The 16638-nt window shown below is 44.3% G+C and overlaps 1 protein-coding gene across 1 annotated transcript in view; it reads right to left on the bottom strand.

Moving 5' to 3' along the window:
• Positions 1–16638, bottom strand: part of arhgef18b (rho/rac guanine nucleotide exchange factor (GEF) 18b) — a 215342-nt gene that overhangs the window by 4341 nt on the left and 194363 nt on the right. Inside the window, exons 26-30 of the mRNA XM_080212859.1 lie at positions 14278–14334; positions 12534–12581; positions 8815–9285; positions 2637–2994; positions 257–367 (exon numbers count right to left, since the gene is read on the bottom strand). Of these exons, the coding sequence (XP_080068985.1) occupies positions 257–367; positions 2637–2994; positions 8815–9285; positions 12534–12581; positions 14278–14334 (1045 nt within the window). The remainder of the gene's footprint in view (positions 1–256; positions 368–2636; positions 2995–8814; positions 9286–12533; positions 12582–14277; positions 14335–16638) is intronic.

Below are 16638 nucleotides of genomic sequence, written 5' to 3'. Positions count from 1 at the left end.
AATTCAAATTCCACTATCTGCCGTGATAGGATTCGAACCCGGGTCCCCAGAACATTAGCTGAGTTTCTTGATAAATAGTTTCACAATAATACCACTAGGCCATCACCTCCCCTTAAGTGGCGGGAAGAATGGAGATATGGGAACAACGACAGCCATTTGAGATCAGCACTACAACAAGATGTATCAGCTGGCTCTGTAACTGTGGAAGCATCTCCCAGATGTTGAGTGCAAACCGAGAGAGAAAGTTTGGAGTTACCTTGGCCACCTGATATGATCGGGCTGGATGACCTCCTGCCTCTCAACACCCCGTCGTCCTTTGCAAAATACTTCACCGGGTGGCTTTGCCGGATCTCTCCACTGACTGGTCCTAACGGAAAGAGAATGTTTATTCAATTATGGAATGCATCAATGAAATGAATGGTAAGAGGAGAGAAAAGGAACAAAGAACATAACAAATGGTTAAAAGAATTAGCATCACACTCTTAACTGTTTCGTTAAGCGTGGAACTCAATTGCACTGTCCAAGGACACAGCATTTAATGCCCTGGTGTGTTCTGAGTTACTGGATATCAGTTAATACAACAATGGGTCTCTGTGATCATTCTGTGCCCTGGGCTAGGGAGGGTAAATATTAGCCAGAGCTCCTGCACCTGATTTCTATCCAGTGGCTGAGAAACCTTAGACACCTCAAGGATATTGTGGTTGAAGCACTCCCTATAATATTACTTCAGACTTCTGGCAAAGTTCCACATGTAAGACTTTACTGAAACTAAAAGCCATGGTAATTGAGAGCTGGATATAGGGTTAGAGAAATAGATGGTTTGGGACAAAATAAAAATGAAAGGAGGCAGTACTCATGTGTCGGGAGACCAGTGTTGGAAGTTGGGCTGGTGGGGAATGGCACTAAGTCATAAGTTGCTAAGGGTGGCATAGTGATTAGCAGTGCTACCCATCAGTGCCAGGGACCCGGGTTCAGTTCCCGGCTTGGATCACTGTCTGTGTGGAGTTTGCACGTTCTCCCCGTATCTGTGCGAGTTTCCTCTGGGTGCTCTGGTTTCCTCCCACAGTCTGGTTAGTTGCATTGGCCAAGCTAAATTCTCCCTCAGCGTATTCGAACAGGTACTGGAGTGTGGCGACTGGGGGATTTTCACAGTAACTTCACTGCAATGTTACTGTTAGCCTACTTGTGACATTAACAAATAAACTTAGTCCTACAGGGGAGTTTGGGCGAGGGAAAGATGGTGTTAAGTGAATCCTACATGGGTCACTGATTTATTTATTCATGGGACATGGGTGTCGTCAGCTGGCTAGCTTTTATTGCCCAACGCTAGAGCCCAAGGACAGTTGAGACTCAGCCACATTGCTGTAGCTCTGGAGTCACATGTACAGCAGACCAAGGACAGCAGATTTCCTTCCCTAAAGGACATTCATGAACCAGATGGTTTTTTTTCCCCCAACATTGACAATGGTTCCATGGTCATCATTAGATGTGTAATTCTAGATTTTTTTTATTGAACTCAAATTCCACCATCTTCTGTGGTGAGATTCGAACCCGGATTTCCAGAACATTAGCTGTATTAATAGTCAAGCAATAATACCACTAGGTCATCACCTCCCCGAGAGAGGTGTTTACAGAATAACGTAATGGTTACAGTACAAGACTTTAAGTGGCTCTTCCAAGGGCCACTGTTAGAATGTGGGATTCACTGACAGGGTTCTATAATTCAGACTGTAAAGTAGGGAGCTGGAGGGTGACATCACTGAACAAACTGAAATGTGCATAAATTGAATCCAGAACAAACTAAGGTAGTGTCAGAGAACAGAAATAGTGATATCAGAGTATGAATAATATTTGAACAGTTTGCCCGTTGGTTCAAAGGGATATCTTTACAAAAAGATTAATGGTGTTCAGTATGTCAACAGTATTGCTGAAAAAAAAAACATACTGTCAGAGCTTTTCTTCTTGCACTCATCAGAATTCCAGACCAGGCAACAGATTCAAGATAACTGACAGTAGGTGTGGAGGGGGTCATGAGGAAGAGCTTTTTTGTTTTACACAAAGCGTGGTGGGTGCCTGCCCAAGTTGGTGACGGAGGCAGAACTGATGCTTCCTTTGAAATTTAGTACTCTTGGGATTGCCCTGATGAGTGCAAGACAAAAAGCTTTGACAACATGTCTCTTTACAGCAGTACTCAAGTCCCATATTAGCAAATGTCAAAGGTGTCACATCCAGCAAAAAGGAATACCAGTGGGATGGTCTTCCACGAGGATCTGCAACTGATGGGATTTGACGAGAGAGTGTTCTTAGGAGTGTGGTGGATTTTGTGGGAGGGTTACAGTGCCAGAGTGACAGGCTTCAGTGGTACTTAGGCTAACAGAGGGTTGGGGCTTCAAGTGGGAGAGACAGAGCATTAGACGGACAATTTGTTACCCATGAAGATTTTTATGCTCTTTGGACTCCTGTGTGAAAGGACAGGATAGACTTTGGGCTTTTACTGTTATGGATGAAGTATTAACCTACAACCAGTCCTGAACCAAATCCTAACAAGGAGCCGACACCTCCATACTAAAATGAGTAAACAAAGTAACAATTCAAGTTGGAAGAAGATGGATGAAGGAGAAGACAGTGGGCCTTACCTGCGCCATGTGACATTGAGAAGGAGGGCATGCCTGAAATGGACTGTCGATCCTTGCCTTTTCCACCCTTGTCCTTCCCGCCTTTCAAGGTGGCAAGTTTGGTGGGGATTTTCTGCTGGACCCCAGTGTGCTTCATTATCTGATTGGTGGTACTCACGAGGTGGATGGGTACCTCAGCCTTTGGCCCAAGAGACGATCGATTCTCAGTGCGTACAAACATTGAGGCAGTGCTGTTCTCCCGGTGAAGCTGGATATCAGCAGGTCGCTCGCAGAGTTCCACCGCTATGTTCGTCAGCGGTAAGGAACTAACTTCTAATCGCTCCCCATCAAGGCTCTGCGAGTGAGGAAAGCTTGGGATCTAAAGGACAAAGATAAACTACATGAGTCCACAGCAGCAGATATCTGTCCTGGTTCCCCCCATGCCAACGCTATAGATAAGAAAGTCCACCAATGTCTCTACTCTCTCAGGAGACTAAAGAAATTTGGCGTGTCAGCTACAACTCACCAACTTTTACAAATGCACTATAGAAAGCATTCTTTCTAGTTGTATCACAGTTTGATATGACTCCAGCGCTGCCCAAGACTACACGAAAATACAAAGAGTCATGAATGAAGCCCAGTCTGTCACACTACCAGTCTCCCATCTATTGACTCCGTCCCCACTTACTGCTGCCTCAGCAAAGCAACCAGCATAACTAAGGACCTCACGCACCCCGGACATTCTCTCTCGCACCTTCTTCTGTCGGGGGAAGATACAAAAGTCTGAGGTCACGTATCAACCGACTCAAGAACAGCTTCTTCCCTGCTGCCATCAGACTTTTGACCTTGCGCTATGTTCATCTTTCTCTACACCCTAGCTATGACTGTAACACTATATTCTGCACTTCCTCTTTTCCTTCTCCATGAATAGTATGCTTTGTCTATATAGCATGCAAGAAACAATACTTTTCACTGTCTACTAATACACGTGACAGTAATAAATCAAATCAAAATCAAAAATCTGGACTGAGAAATAAAGCATACCTCATGGCTGCATAGAACAGCGTGTGGGGAATCAAGAGTTCCATAATCAATCAATGGAGTTAACAGGGCTGCATAGGAACTCCCTACTCAAAGCCTTAACACACTGCATCTAGCACAAGGAGGCAGCGCTCAGAAAATTCCTGAGATTTGCAATCCTATTGCTGATTGGGAAACTAAAATGGTTTGTTGCACTGAAATGGATGTGATTGTGCACAAACTCCAAATGCCTGGCACCAACTGAAGGACCATGGTTTCTTGAACTGGAGGTGCCGGCTTTGGACTGGAGTGGACATGGTAAGAAGTCTCTCAACAACAGGGTGAAGTCCGACAGGTTTATTTGGTTTCAAGAGCTTTCGGAGCGCTGCTCCTTCATTAGGTGAGACTCACCTAAGAAACCTGTTAGATTTTAACCTAATGTTGAGAGATTTCTTACTGTGCCCAACTGAAAAGCTTCAGGAAAAGTTGAGGATGCACTACGTGGACCCAGTGTGTACGCTTAATTACCCAGCCAGCAGCGAGGGATACAAACATACAAGTGTTATACTACATTGAAAGAAAATCAAGAGTAGGAATAGGTTATAGGCCTCGCCCTCCTCTTGAGTCTGCAATAAGATCAATCTACAGCAATTTCATTTGTCCACTCTTTTTTCTCAATTAACATGACTTGTGTTATCCCAGAGTTTTTCAACACAGTAAACTGTCAGCAACCAGAGTGCAGGCTATTCAAAATTGAGTAACATCTGTTGAAAACCTTAGTTCAGTTTTCATATCTACAAGAGGTCATGGGTTCAAGTCCCACTCCAGGGACCTTAGCATCCATAGCTCCTTGAAAGTGAAGTCACAGGTGGACATTCGGCATGCTTGGTTTCATTGGTTAGAACATTGAATACAGGAATTGGGACATCTTGTTGAAGTTGTAGAAGACCACACTTGGAATACTGTGCACAGTTTTGGTCACCCTATTATAGAAAGGATATTATTAAACTAAAAAGAGTGCAGAAAAAACTTACTAGGATGCTACCAGGACTTGGGTTGAGTTCTAAGCAGAGGCTGGATAGACTGGGACTTTTTTCCCCTGCAGCATAGGAGACTTAGGGGTGATCTTATAGAGGTCTATAAAATGATGAGGGACATAGATCAGCCAGATAATCACACCTTTTCTCAAAAGGCAGGGAATCTAAAACTAGAGGACATAGGTTTAAGGTGAGAGGAGAGATACACAAAAGGGTCCAGAGGGGCAATTTTTTCACACCGAGGGTGGCGTGTCTGGAATTAGCTGCCAGAGATAGCAGTAGACGCGGGTACAATTTTGTTTTTTAAAAAAGCGTTTAGACAATTATGTGGATAAGATGGGTATAGAGGAATATGGGCCAAATGCAGACAATTGCGATTAACTTTGTGGTTAAAAAAGGGAGGTTTGGACAAATGGGGCCAAGGGCCTGTTTCCATGCTGTAAATTTCTATGTCTCTATCAGCCAGCCAGGTTGGAGGACTTGAGAACCTATATATAAAAAGGTAGGTTCGTCCAGCTGAGCAGATAGTTAGGGCCTTACCTCATCCGAACGACAGTTCCTTGAATCAAGCAACACCCCCTTGGAATTGCATTGGTCAGCTTTGATTCTTGTATTCAAGTCCTGGAGTGGGGCTTGAACCTGGAACCTTGTCATTCAGGGGTGAATGTGCCATGGATGATAACTGGTATAAGGAGAGGGGGGCATGGGGACCAGACTGGAAATAGGGAAAAAAAGTCATCCCTCACATGTAAAAAATGCAAAGATGTACCAAAACCTCAGTGACTGCACTGCTTAAAAGCACAAAAGATTCTTCCAATACCGATCAGTCGCTTCATCCCAGTGACAAGTTATCACTTACGTTGACTGTGACTGTTCTTTACTGATGGTGCACTGCACAATTACCACAGAACAGAAGCCTGATCAAAGAGCCAGTACTGCCCCCCAGTGGCCCTTTATCTATCATAGGACAACACATTTGTAAAAAAGACAAGCCTGGCAGCTCAACTCTTGGCAATCTACAGCAATAATTCTAGCCGCTATTTCTCTCCTTATTCCCATAATCTGCCACGGCGCAGCTGGTGGCACTCTCATCTCTGACTGAGAACGTTCCAGGTTCAAGCCTCACTCCAAGGCTCGAGTACAAGAATCAAAGCTTACAGCCCACTGCGGTTCTTAGGGAGTGCTGCTTGGTTCAAGGAACCATCATTTGGATGAGATGGGCCCCAACCACCTGCTCTGCTGGATGCAAAAGATCCCACGGCACAATCTTGTTATCCCCAGAGTCCTGACCAATATTTATCTCTCAATCAATATCACAAAAGCAGATTAACTGGTCACGATGGTAATACTGGTTGTTGTATGAGGAACAGTTGAGGACTCTGCGTCTGTACTCAGAGTTTAGAAGGGTGAGGGGGGAACTTATTGAAACTGACAGGATACTGTGAGGCCTGGAAAGAGTGAACACGGAGAGGACCATGTTTCCACAGGTAGGAAAAACTCACCTGACAAAGGGGCAAACCCCGAAAGCTTGTGGGTTCACTATCAAATAAACTTGTTGGATTTTAACCTGGTGTAAGACTTCTTACTAGGAAAAACTAGAACCAGAGGGCACAACCCCAGGCTAAAGGGACAATCCTTTAAAACAGAGAACAGGAGGAATTTCTTCAGCCAGAGAGTGGTGAATCTGTGGAACTCTTTGCCACAGAAGGCTATGGAGGCTGGGTGATTGAGTGTCTTTAAGACAGAAATAACTAGGCTCTTGATTAATAAGGGGATCAGGGATTATGGGGAAAAGGCAAGAGAATGGGGATGAGGAAAAACAATCAGACATGACTGAAAGGCAGAGCAGGCTCGATGGGCCGAATAGCCTAACCCTGTTCCTATGACCTTATGAAGCTTGCTGTGCACAATTTGGCCACCACGTTTCCTACATTAATACTCAACACTTCAGAAGTACTCCATTGGCTGGAGGGCCTTTGAGGCTTTTGATGGTGATGAAATCACTCAGCAAAACTTTTTTCCATCTTTTCAGGAGCTTACTGCAGACCAGGTTAGGGAATAATGCTGGGATCACTCTGCTCTGATGTGGAGATGCCAGCATTGGACTGGGGTAAGCACAGTAAGAAGTCTCAGAACACCAGGTTAAAGTCCAACAGGCTTATTTGGTAGCACAAGCCACAAGCTTTCAGAGCACTGCTCCTTCATCAGGTGAGTAGGATTTCAGTTCGCAAACAGGGCATATAAAGACACAAACTCAATTTACAAAAGTGAATTTGTGTCTTTATATGCCTTGTTTGTGAGCTGAAATCCCACTCACCTGATGAAGCAGCAGTGCTCTGAAAGCTTGTGGCTTGTGCTACTACATAAACCTGTTGGACTTTAACCTGGTGTTCTGAGACTTCTTACAGCACTCTGCTCCTCATGGTTTCATACCTCACTGGCTGGTACATTCAGGGAACCACACAGAATCTACAATGCAGTTTTGTCTGGGCCTTGTTTCTCTAGCCTTCGCACTTAACCTTTTGCTAATCATCACTAATTCCATTTGCTCCAGAGTTCAAATTTAAGTACAGAATTGGGATGTTTTGCTGAAATTGTATAGCACGTTGGTGAGGCCACACCTGCAGTATTGTGTGCAGTTTCGGTGTCCTTATCTGAGGAAGGATGTCCTTGCTGTAGAGGGAGTACAGCGAAGATTTACCAGGTTGAGTCCTGGGATGGTAGGAATGTCATATGAGGGGAGACTAGATGGTTAGGATTATATTCACTGGAGTTTAGTAGAGTGAAAGGGGATCTCATAGAAACTTATAAAATTCTAACAGGATTAGACAGGGTAGATTCAGAAAAAATGTTCCCGATGGAGGAGTAGGTGTCATAGTTTGAGGATAAGGGCTAAACCTTTTAGGACTGTAAGGGGCAAATCTCTTCACCTGGAGGATAGTGAATGTGTGGAATCCACAGAAAGTAGGTGAATCAAAATGTTGTTTGATTTCAAGAAGAAATTAGATACAGCTCTTGGGGCTAAAGGGATCATTGCTGATGGTGGAAGCTTTTTGTGCATAAACCGGTTGTGGGTTTTCCTACATTACAACAATGAACATACTTCAAAAAGTGCTTCACTGGCTGTAAAGAGGTTTGGGACATTCTGAAGTTGTGAAAGGCACTATGAAAGCAAATGTTTTTACTAAAAGCCAGCTCCAGTTAGCAATGAAGATTTGATATAAGCCTCTTGATCTAGAGGCTATATGGTGGCACAGTGGTTAGCACTGCTGTCTCAGTTCCAGGGATTGGGTTTAATTCCTGGCTTGGGTCATTGTCTATGCGGAGTCTGCACATTCTCTGCGCGTCTGTGTGGGTTTCCTCCAGATGCCCCGGTTCTCTCCCACAGTCCAAAGACATGCAGGTTAGGTTAACTGACCAAATTAAGTTGCCCTGAATGTCAGGGGATTAGCAGGGTAAATTCATGGGTTACGGGAATAGGGCCTGGGTGGGACTGCAGTTGGTGCAGACTTGATGGGCCAAATGGCCTCCTTCTACACTGTAGGGATTCTATGATTTAAGCACCTTGATCCAGATTGTGCACAATGCAAGGAGCTTTGGCACTGCAGTAACAAAGTGGGACATTAGCAGGCTCTATAGTCCTTATCTGAGGAAGGTTCCTGTGACTGGTCAGCTCAGTGGTACCAGAGCAGGGACCCAGCAGAGGGCAGAATTGAGAATTCTGAATTGGAATAAAGGCTTGCATTTATATTGCACATTTCATCACTTCTGGATAATACTCTAATACTCTTGAAACATAGTCATGGTTGTATTGCAGAAAACAACTGTATAAAGACCAGATAATCTGATTTTGATGATGGTGGTTGAGGGATAAATATTGACAATTCTCACTGTGGAAGAAGCTGCCTGTTCGCCTTTGGGGTAGTAGCACTTGGAATCTTTTACCACCAAAGCGGGGCTTGATTTAACATCGCACCTCAGGAAGTGCAGCACTCCCCTAGGGCTGCCCTGGAGTATTGCTCCACATTTCTGAGCTTGAGTGCCTGCAGTAAGACTTTGAACCTTCTGACTCTCACACACTGACCATGGCTGGTGTTTCATCACACGATTCACCCCAGTGATGATTAAGCCCAATTCATTACCTGGCCACCATCAGTAGGAAACATGATCGTGTTGTGCTTCAATTGCTTCCGCTGTCGCTGCTCCAGGCGTTCCCTCTCTTTCTCCACCGTTCGCTGGGACTCTCGGAGACGCTCCAGGTCCTGTTGGTATTCCTGCCGGTGCCGTTCCAGCTCTTCCTGCTCCTGAGCTAGCTGCTCCTTCAGCTGCTGCAAGCTCTCCTCCCTGTCCTGGAGTCGGGCCTCCTGGGCATCGAGTTCACGCTTCTGGCGGTCCCTTTCCCGCTCCAACTTCTGCTGCTCCTGCCGCACCTGGTTCTGCAGCTTCTGGACATTGGCCCACTCCTCGCGCTGCTTCTCAAAGTTCCGCTGTTTTTCCTGCTCCAGGAGGAGGCTCCCGCGCGAGCTCGGAGGGCGAGACTGTCTATCCCGCTCCCCACTCGCACCCGTGTACCGCTGCACCTCAAAGTAACTGTCCTGTTGGGCAATCAGAGCCTGAGGAACACAGACAGGTGCTGTGAAGTTAGTGATGGGAAAATTATTAAATAAAAATTTCTAAAATGCTTAGAGATGCAAAATTGTTAACAAAAACAAAAAGGTTATTTTGTATGCTTAGAGAGTTGAAATGGATGTAGGTGCATGCTGTACACAGACTGAAACATTATATCACCAGCCTAGGCAGTGATGCTGCCAATACAACAGGCTGTTTCTGAAGTTTGCCCAGTTTAAACTAGGCATCTGAATGGCAGCAGGTTATTAGATTTGAATCTGATGTTTTGATCTGTTAAACCAATCCTATTGTGGGGATTTTAGTATGTCATCAGGGGTAGAAGAACCAGCTCCCAGCTCGAGAGCCAGACAGCAACTGCAACAACTCACAACACTCAGCTTCAGAGAGACAGCCAGTAACTGTCATCTGCCAGCGTAACAGCCATATTTACATCTTAAAGGAAAGCCTCATCTCAATTGCAAAGATATCATCAGAAGATAATGAAGACAGAAAATAAAGATTAAGATTCAGGAAGATAACACCTGGTTGCAATTTTTTTTGTTAGTAAGTGAGAATTATATTTATGTAAACAGCATTTCATTTGGTTTGTTAATAGTTTAGTTAATCTGTTAGATGAACAAAGTGTTACTTATTGTCTTTACAGAGTGTGTCTCAGGTAGTTATTTTAATTAGCCACTAAAAGTTGCTGAAGTGTAGATATTACCCCTTCTTGTACACCAACACATTATGAAGGGAGATGCTTCTGAGAGGTTGAGTGTTAGTTCTGAAAGGAAATTAACCTCCCCCTTTGTAATACAGGGTATAGGCCATGAACAGATTTGCTTAATACATAGGCATGAAATACAGCCCAAAATGTATCTGCCGCGTTACTAGCTGCTCAATTGGAGCTATCTACTCTGATCCTGAACCCCCCAGTCTTTGTTCTTCCACTCCTTCACAAACACAGTTTCCAATTTTTTTTCCTTTGTTCATTCATGGGACATGGGCGTCAATAGCTGGCCAGCATTTATTGCCCATCCCTAGCGGCCCTTGAACTGAATGGCTTGCTAGGCCATTTCAGAGGGCAGTTCAAAGTCAATCATATTCTGTGGCTCTGGTGCCACACGTAGGCCAGACCAGATAAGGATGGCAGATTTCCTTCCCTAAAAGGACATTAGTGAACCAGATGGGGTTTTCCCAACAACAGTTTCATGGTCATCAGTCGACTTTTAATTCCAGAAAAAAAAAATAAAATTCCACTATCTGCTGTAGTGGGTTTTGAACCTGGGTTATTTTGTGGGTTCCCTATTTTTCCCTCCTGAAATGTATGATCTTGCACTTATCTATATTGAAGTTAATTTGCCAATTCAGTGGTTTTATTAACATCTCCCTGCATTAACTGCAACTGATGCACAGGGGTTAGCACTGCTGCCACACAGTGCCAAAGACCTGGGTTTGATTCCTGGTTTGGGTCACTGTCTTGTGGAGTCTGTGTCTGTGTGTAATATCAAACTGGGGTCTTTGGCGCTGCCATCTTGCTGCCTCAGCTGCAGTTAATGCAGAGAAGTGCAATAAAATGCAGGGACATGTTAATAAAAATCACTGAATTGGCAAATTAACTTCAATATAGATAAGTGCAAGATCATAAGATCATAAATTCCATCTGCCATTTCTCTGCCCAATTTTCCAGCCTACCTATATCCTGCTGTATTGTCTGACAATGTTCATCGCTATCCGCAACTCCAGCAATCTGCAAGTACACTGGACTTGCGGATAGTGATGAATATTGTCAGAGAATACAGCAGGATATAGATAGGCTGGAAAATTGGGTGGAGAAATGGCAGATGGAATTTAATCCAGATAAATGCGAAGTGATGCATTCCAGTAGATCTAATGTAGGGAGGGAACTATACAATAAACGGCAGAACCATCAGGAGTCTAGACACACAGAGGGACCTGGGGGTGCAAGTCCACAGATCCCTAAAGGTGGCAGCTCAGGTGGACAGGATGGTGAAGAAGGCATATGGCATGCTTGCCTTTACTGGACAGGGCACAGCGTATAAAAGTTGGCACGAGATGTTGCAGGTATATAGAACGTTAGCTCCACATTTGGAATACTGCATCCAGTTCTGGTCGCCACACTACCAGAAGAACGTGGAGGCTTTGCAGAGAGTACAGAAAAGGTTTACCAGGATGTTGCCTGGTAAGGAGGGTCTTAGCTATGAGGAGAGATTGGGCAAACTGGGGTTGTTCTCCCTGGAAAGATGGAGGATGAGCAGTGACGTAATAGAGGTGTATAAAATTATGAAGGGCATAGATAGGATGAACAATGGGAAGCTTTTTCCCAGGTCGGAGGTGACGAATACAAGGGGTCACAAGTTCAAGGTGAGGGGGGCAAGGTTCACCACAGGATGTCAGGGGGACGTATTTTACAGAGGATGGTGGGGGCCTGGAATGCACTGTCAAGCAAGATGGTTGACGTGGACACGCTGGGATCTTTTAAGACTTATCTAGATAGCCACATGAGCAGACTGGAAATAGAGGGATACAAACAAATGGTCTAGTTGGACGCATGAGCGGCGCAGGCTTGGAGGGCCAAAGGGCCTGTTCCTGTGCTGTACTGTTCTTTCTTCCCGAATAGGCACCAGAGTGCGGTGACCAGGGGATTTTCACAGTAACTTCATTGCAGTGTTAATGTAAGCCTACTTCTAACACTAATAAATCAACTTTAAAAGAAATCCCTCAATTTTCTATCAGCAAATTTCAAAATTGCACTTCAGATTCTAGTGTCCAAATTATTAATGTAAATTGTGAACCACAGCAATCTCAGCAAGGAACTTTCTGGAACATCATTTTTCACTTCGTCAGTCTGAATAATTATCACTGATTTATTTCATAACTAGCTTGCTATCCATTCTGTTGCCAGTCTCCACGTTCTGTTATATAGTACATTATTGAAGTTCTTTTGCAAATCTAAATATATTACATCAACTGAATTATTCTTACTTAGCCTGTCAGATATTTCCAAAGAAATACAGACAAGCAGCAGGCACTGGTTGAATGAAATGAGCTGACATAAGTAAGTTCTTTACACAAAACAGTGACACTCGGATGCAGTAGGGGTAACAAATTATTTAGCTGAGCCTCATCACTATGGCTGGGAGGACTGCAAGTTCTCCCTCGATGGGGCGAATACCTTTATACATGTCCATCTTGTGAATTGGTATTTTTAGGATTATTTTATAACACTCACCTTCAGCTTGTATAGCTGTGATGTCAGTGTCTGCACACTCTGTACCAACTAGAGAGAAACAGACAGCTTAGTAGGAATAGTGCAAATTTCTTACATGAAGAATATCCCAGTTTAAAACCAGAATCTGTTAAATTCTGAGCTACTTCTCTGTGCGTTTGTTGTGTTGCTACAGTCAGTGCATCTCTCAACACCTCCCTCCCCACTCATAAGCTCTAAACGTACAGCCTGAAAAACACTACTTCCTTTCTTCAGTTCCCCTATTCAGAAATACAGGGTCAAGTCACAAGGCAACCACGATTTCATTAAACATAGAAAACATCAAAGAGAGGAGCAGATGGTCATCATTCGGCCCTTCGAACCTACTCTATCATTCATCACAATCGCGGCTGATCATCCAACTCAATAGTCTAATCCTGCTTTCTCCCCATAAGCTTTGATCCCATTCACCCCAAGTGCTATATCCAGCCGCCTCTTGAATACATTCAATGTTTTAGCATCGACTACTTTCTGTGGTAATGAATTCCACAGACTCATCACTCTTCGGGTGAAGAACTGTTTCCTCATCTCCGGCCTAAATGGTCTACCCCGAATCCTCAGTCTGTGACTCCTAGTTCTGGACTCCCCCACCACTGGGAACATCCTCCCTGCATCTGCCATGTCTAGTCCAGTTAGAATTTTATAAGTCTCTCTGAGATCCTCCCTCATTCGTCTGAATTCCAGCAAAAATAATCCTAATCTAGTCAATCTCTCCTCATACATAGTCCCACCATCCCCGGAATCAGCCTGGTAAACCTTCGCTGCACTCCCTCGAGAGCAAGAGCATCCTTCCTCAGAAAAGGATTCCAAAACTGCGCACAATATTCTAGGTATGGCCTCACCAAGGCCCTGCATGATTGCAGCATGGTGGAAGTTGATACATTAAATGGCCTCCATTGGTTCCTACATGCAAAATCCCAAGTTTAGCACTGCCTCATCGTTATTGTTACCCGATCTATTCACCTCTTTTCAAAGCTTGGCTGTGTTCTCTTACATGACTGAAAACCCATTTGTGGGATGCAGGCATCACTGGAAATGCTTACTGCTCAACCCCAACTGACCTTTAGGAAGCACTGGTGAGCTGCCTTTCTGAACAACTGCAGTCCATGTGGCAAAGTTACACCTGTAATGCTGCCAGGAAAGGTAGTCCAGGATTCTGACCCCACAGCGATGGAGAAAGAGTCGATATCTGCCCGAGTCAGGATAGTGGGAAGTTCTGCATTCCTATGCCCCACCTACCATTGTTCTTCTTGGAGACCACAGGCTTGTAATTTGCTGCTGAAGAAGCCTTCACAGAATACCACAGTGCAGAAGACGCCCTTCAGCCCATCTAGTCTGCACTGACATATGAAAGGCCCTGACCTGCCCACTTAATCCCACTTGACAGCACATGGCCATAGCCTTGAATGTTATGGCATGTCAAGCACTCATCCAGGTACTTTTTAAAAGATTGAGGCATCCCACCTCCACCACCCTCCCAGACAGCGCATTTCAGACCATCACCACTCTCTGGGTAATAAAATTTTTCCTCAAATCCCCCCTAAACCTCCCAGCCCTCGCTATTAACTTTTGTCCCCTCACAACTGACCCTTCAACTAAGGGAAACAGCTGCTCCCTATCCACACTGTCCATGCCCCTCTATGATTCTATCACCGTTTTATTAAATTCATCTATTAAAAAATCAGTAGTAAGAATGACAGGATCTTACCTCGGCATCAGGCAGAAAACCACTGTAACTAATGCTGCATGATCGGGATAGGTCACTCTGAAATAAAGGGAATGGAGTCACCAAGTTAGATACTGCTCCAGAGAATGGTTAAACTGAGTCTTCTAGCATGTGCCAGTTAATCCAATAACTGTTCAAACCACTTCAATAACAGGAAGAGTCGCCATGAAATCTGATGGCTAACATAATGCTAAACAGCTGGTATTTAATGTGTTCATTCTTCTCTTCATTAGTGCCAGCAGATTAACCATGCTTCCCCACTTTGTACCCATGTCGACTTTTGCAATAATATGAAGTTTATAAAGGCAAATTACCCCCTTATTACTCTGTCTTAATGCGGGGAATTAAACAGTCACCAAGTCTTGCAATAAAGCCCCATCAGTACCACAACAATGAGAACTCAAATCGCAATTCTATTTTTCATTGCTCAGTCCTGTTGTCCAATTTTTAAACGATGTAACACCACCCACTGATGTTAAAAACCATGAATTATATTCATTTTTATCCTATAGTGAAAATCCTTCAGTCTCCTCCCAGTCGCTGAGTCACAGGCAACAGATAGCAGCAGTGCACAAGAACACAAGAAATAGAAGCAGGAGAAGGCCACCTTCAAACTTGCCCCACCATTCAATACGATCATAGCTGATCTATACTGGCCTCAGCTCCTTTTCTGAGCCATTTCCTCAGAGCCCCTCTATTCCTCGATCTATCAAATATTTTTCCAATTCCACTTTTAATCCTTCTAATGATCCTGCCTCCAATATCCTCTGGGGCAGAGAATGCCAGAGATTTCACCATCCTCTGCGAGAAGAAATTTCCACACACCTCAGTTTTAAATCCGTCGGTTAGGTGGACTGACCGTGCTAAATTGCCTTTTAGCGTACAAAGATGTGTAAATTGGGGGGATTAGCAGGATAAATGCGTGGGATTATGGGGTTAGGGCCTAGGTAGAATGCTCTGTTGGAGAGTCGCTGCAGACTTGATGGGCTGAACAGCCTACTTCCGCAATGTAAGGATTCTGTTAAAAAATTGTATAAATTACAGCACTCCCAGTAGGCCATTTAACCCCATGTAGTTAATCTCATCATGACCATTACGCTGAGCCCACCTGGGCTGCTCTGGCCCCTTTTCCTTCAAACATTTATCTAACCAACTCTGAAATGTTGTGATCTTGGCATCAATCACGAACACTCCTCGTTTATTCCACTGCCTTCAGTTTAACTGTTCCTCCATCTGTATTAAATCTCATAGTTTAACTTCACAGCCCTTGTTCCTTGTCCAGGACCTCTCAAGCACTAGAAAGTCTGTCTCTATCCACCCTGTCCCATCCCTTCATGAATTTACACCTTTATCAAACCATCTAGTTCTAACAAAAATAGAACCAGTTTTTAAAACAGGAACCTTGGCTGTTTTCTTCTCCTTCCTAATCATGTGGTCCTAACCAGTTATTGTCGTGTTGAAGTTTAAAAACAGGGAGGTTTTATTGCAATTGTACTAGATGTTGATGAGGCCTCATCTGGAATACTGCGTACAGGTCCCCTTATCTTAAGGGTATAGTAATGTAGGAGGCAGTCCAAAGATCGTTCATCAGGCTAATCATAGAATCCATACAGTGCAGAAGGAGGCATTTGACCCGTCAAGTCTGCACCGACCACAATCTCACTCAACCCCTAGAACCTATTTCTTAAGTTCTTATGTAACCCCATGTATTTCTTGTGTTCTGCTGCTATCTGAGTCACTGCCTGCTAATCCCCCTGTTACTAAGCGGCAATTCAGCACGGCCAGTCAACCTAATCTGCACATCTTTGGAGTGTGGGAGGAAACTCACGCAGTCACAGGGAGAAATTACAAACTCCACACAGATAGTTACGCAAGCTGTGAATCAAACCCAGGTCTCCGACACTGAAGCAGCAGTGCTACCACTGTGCCACCGTTTCCCTCCCCCTCCACCCACCCGGGTGAGAGTATTGTCCTATAATCTGGGTCTGTATTCCTTGGAATTTAGAAGAGTGAGGGGTGATCTTATTCAAACATACAAGATCCTAAGGGATCTTGACAGGGTAGATGGTGAGATGTTTTCACTAGTGGGAGACTCCTGAACAAGGGGGCAAAGCTACAAGATAAAGGGCTGGGTTAAACGGCCTACTGGGAGTGCTGTAATTTATATAATTTTTTTAACAGAATCCTTGCATTGCAGAAGTAGGCCATTCAACCCATCAAGTCTGCAGCGACTCTCCAACGGAGCATCTTACCTTGGCCTTAACCCCATAATCCCACATTTATCCTGCTAATCCCCCCAATTTACACATCTTTGTACACTAAAGGGCAATTTAGCATGGTCAA

The sequence above is a fragment of the Carcharhinus amblyrhynchos genome, chromosome 26, assembly GCF_965287045.1.
Source record: "Carcharhinus amblyrhynchos chromosome 26, sCarAmb.v2.hapA, whole genome shotgun sequence".
Lineage (NCBI taxonomy): Eukaryota > Metazoa > Chordata > Chondrichthyes > Carcharhiniformes > Carcharhinidae > Carcharhinus > Carcharhinus amblyrhynchos.
This window is presented reverse-complemented; position numbering and strand designations above follow the sequence as displayed.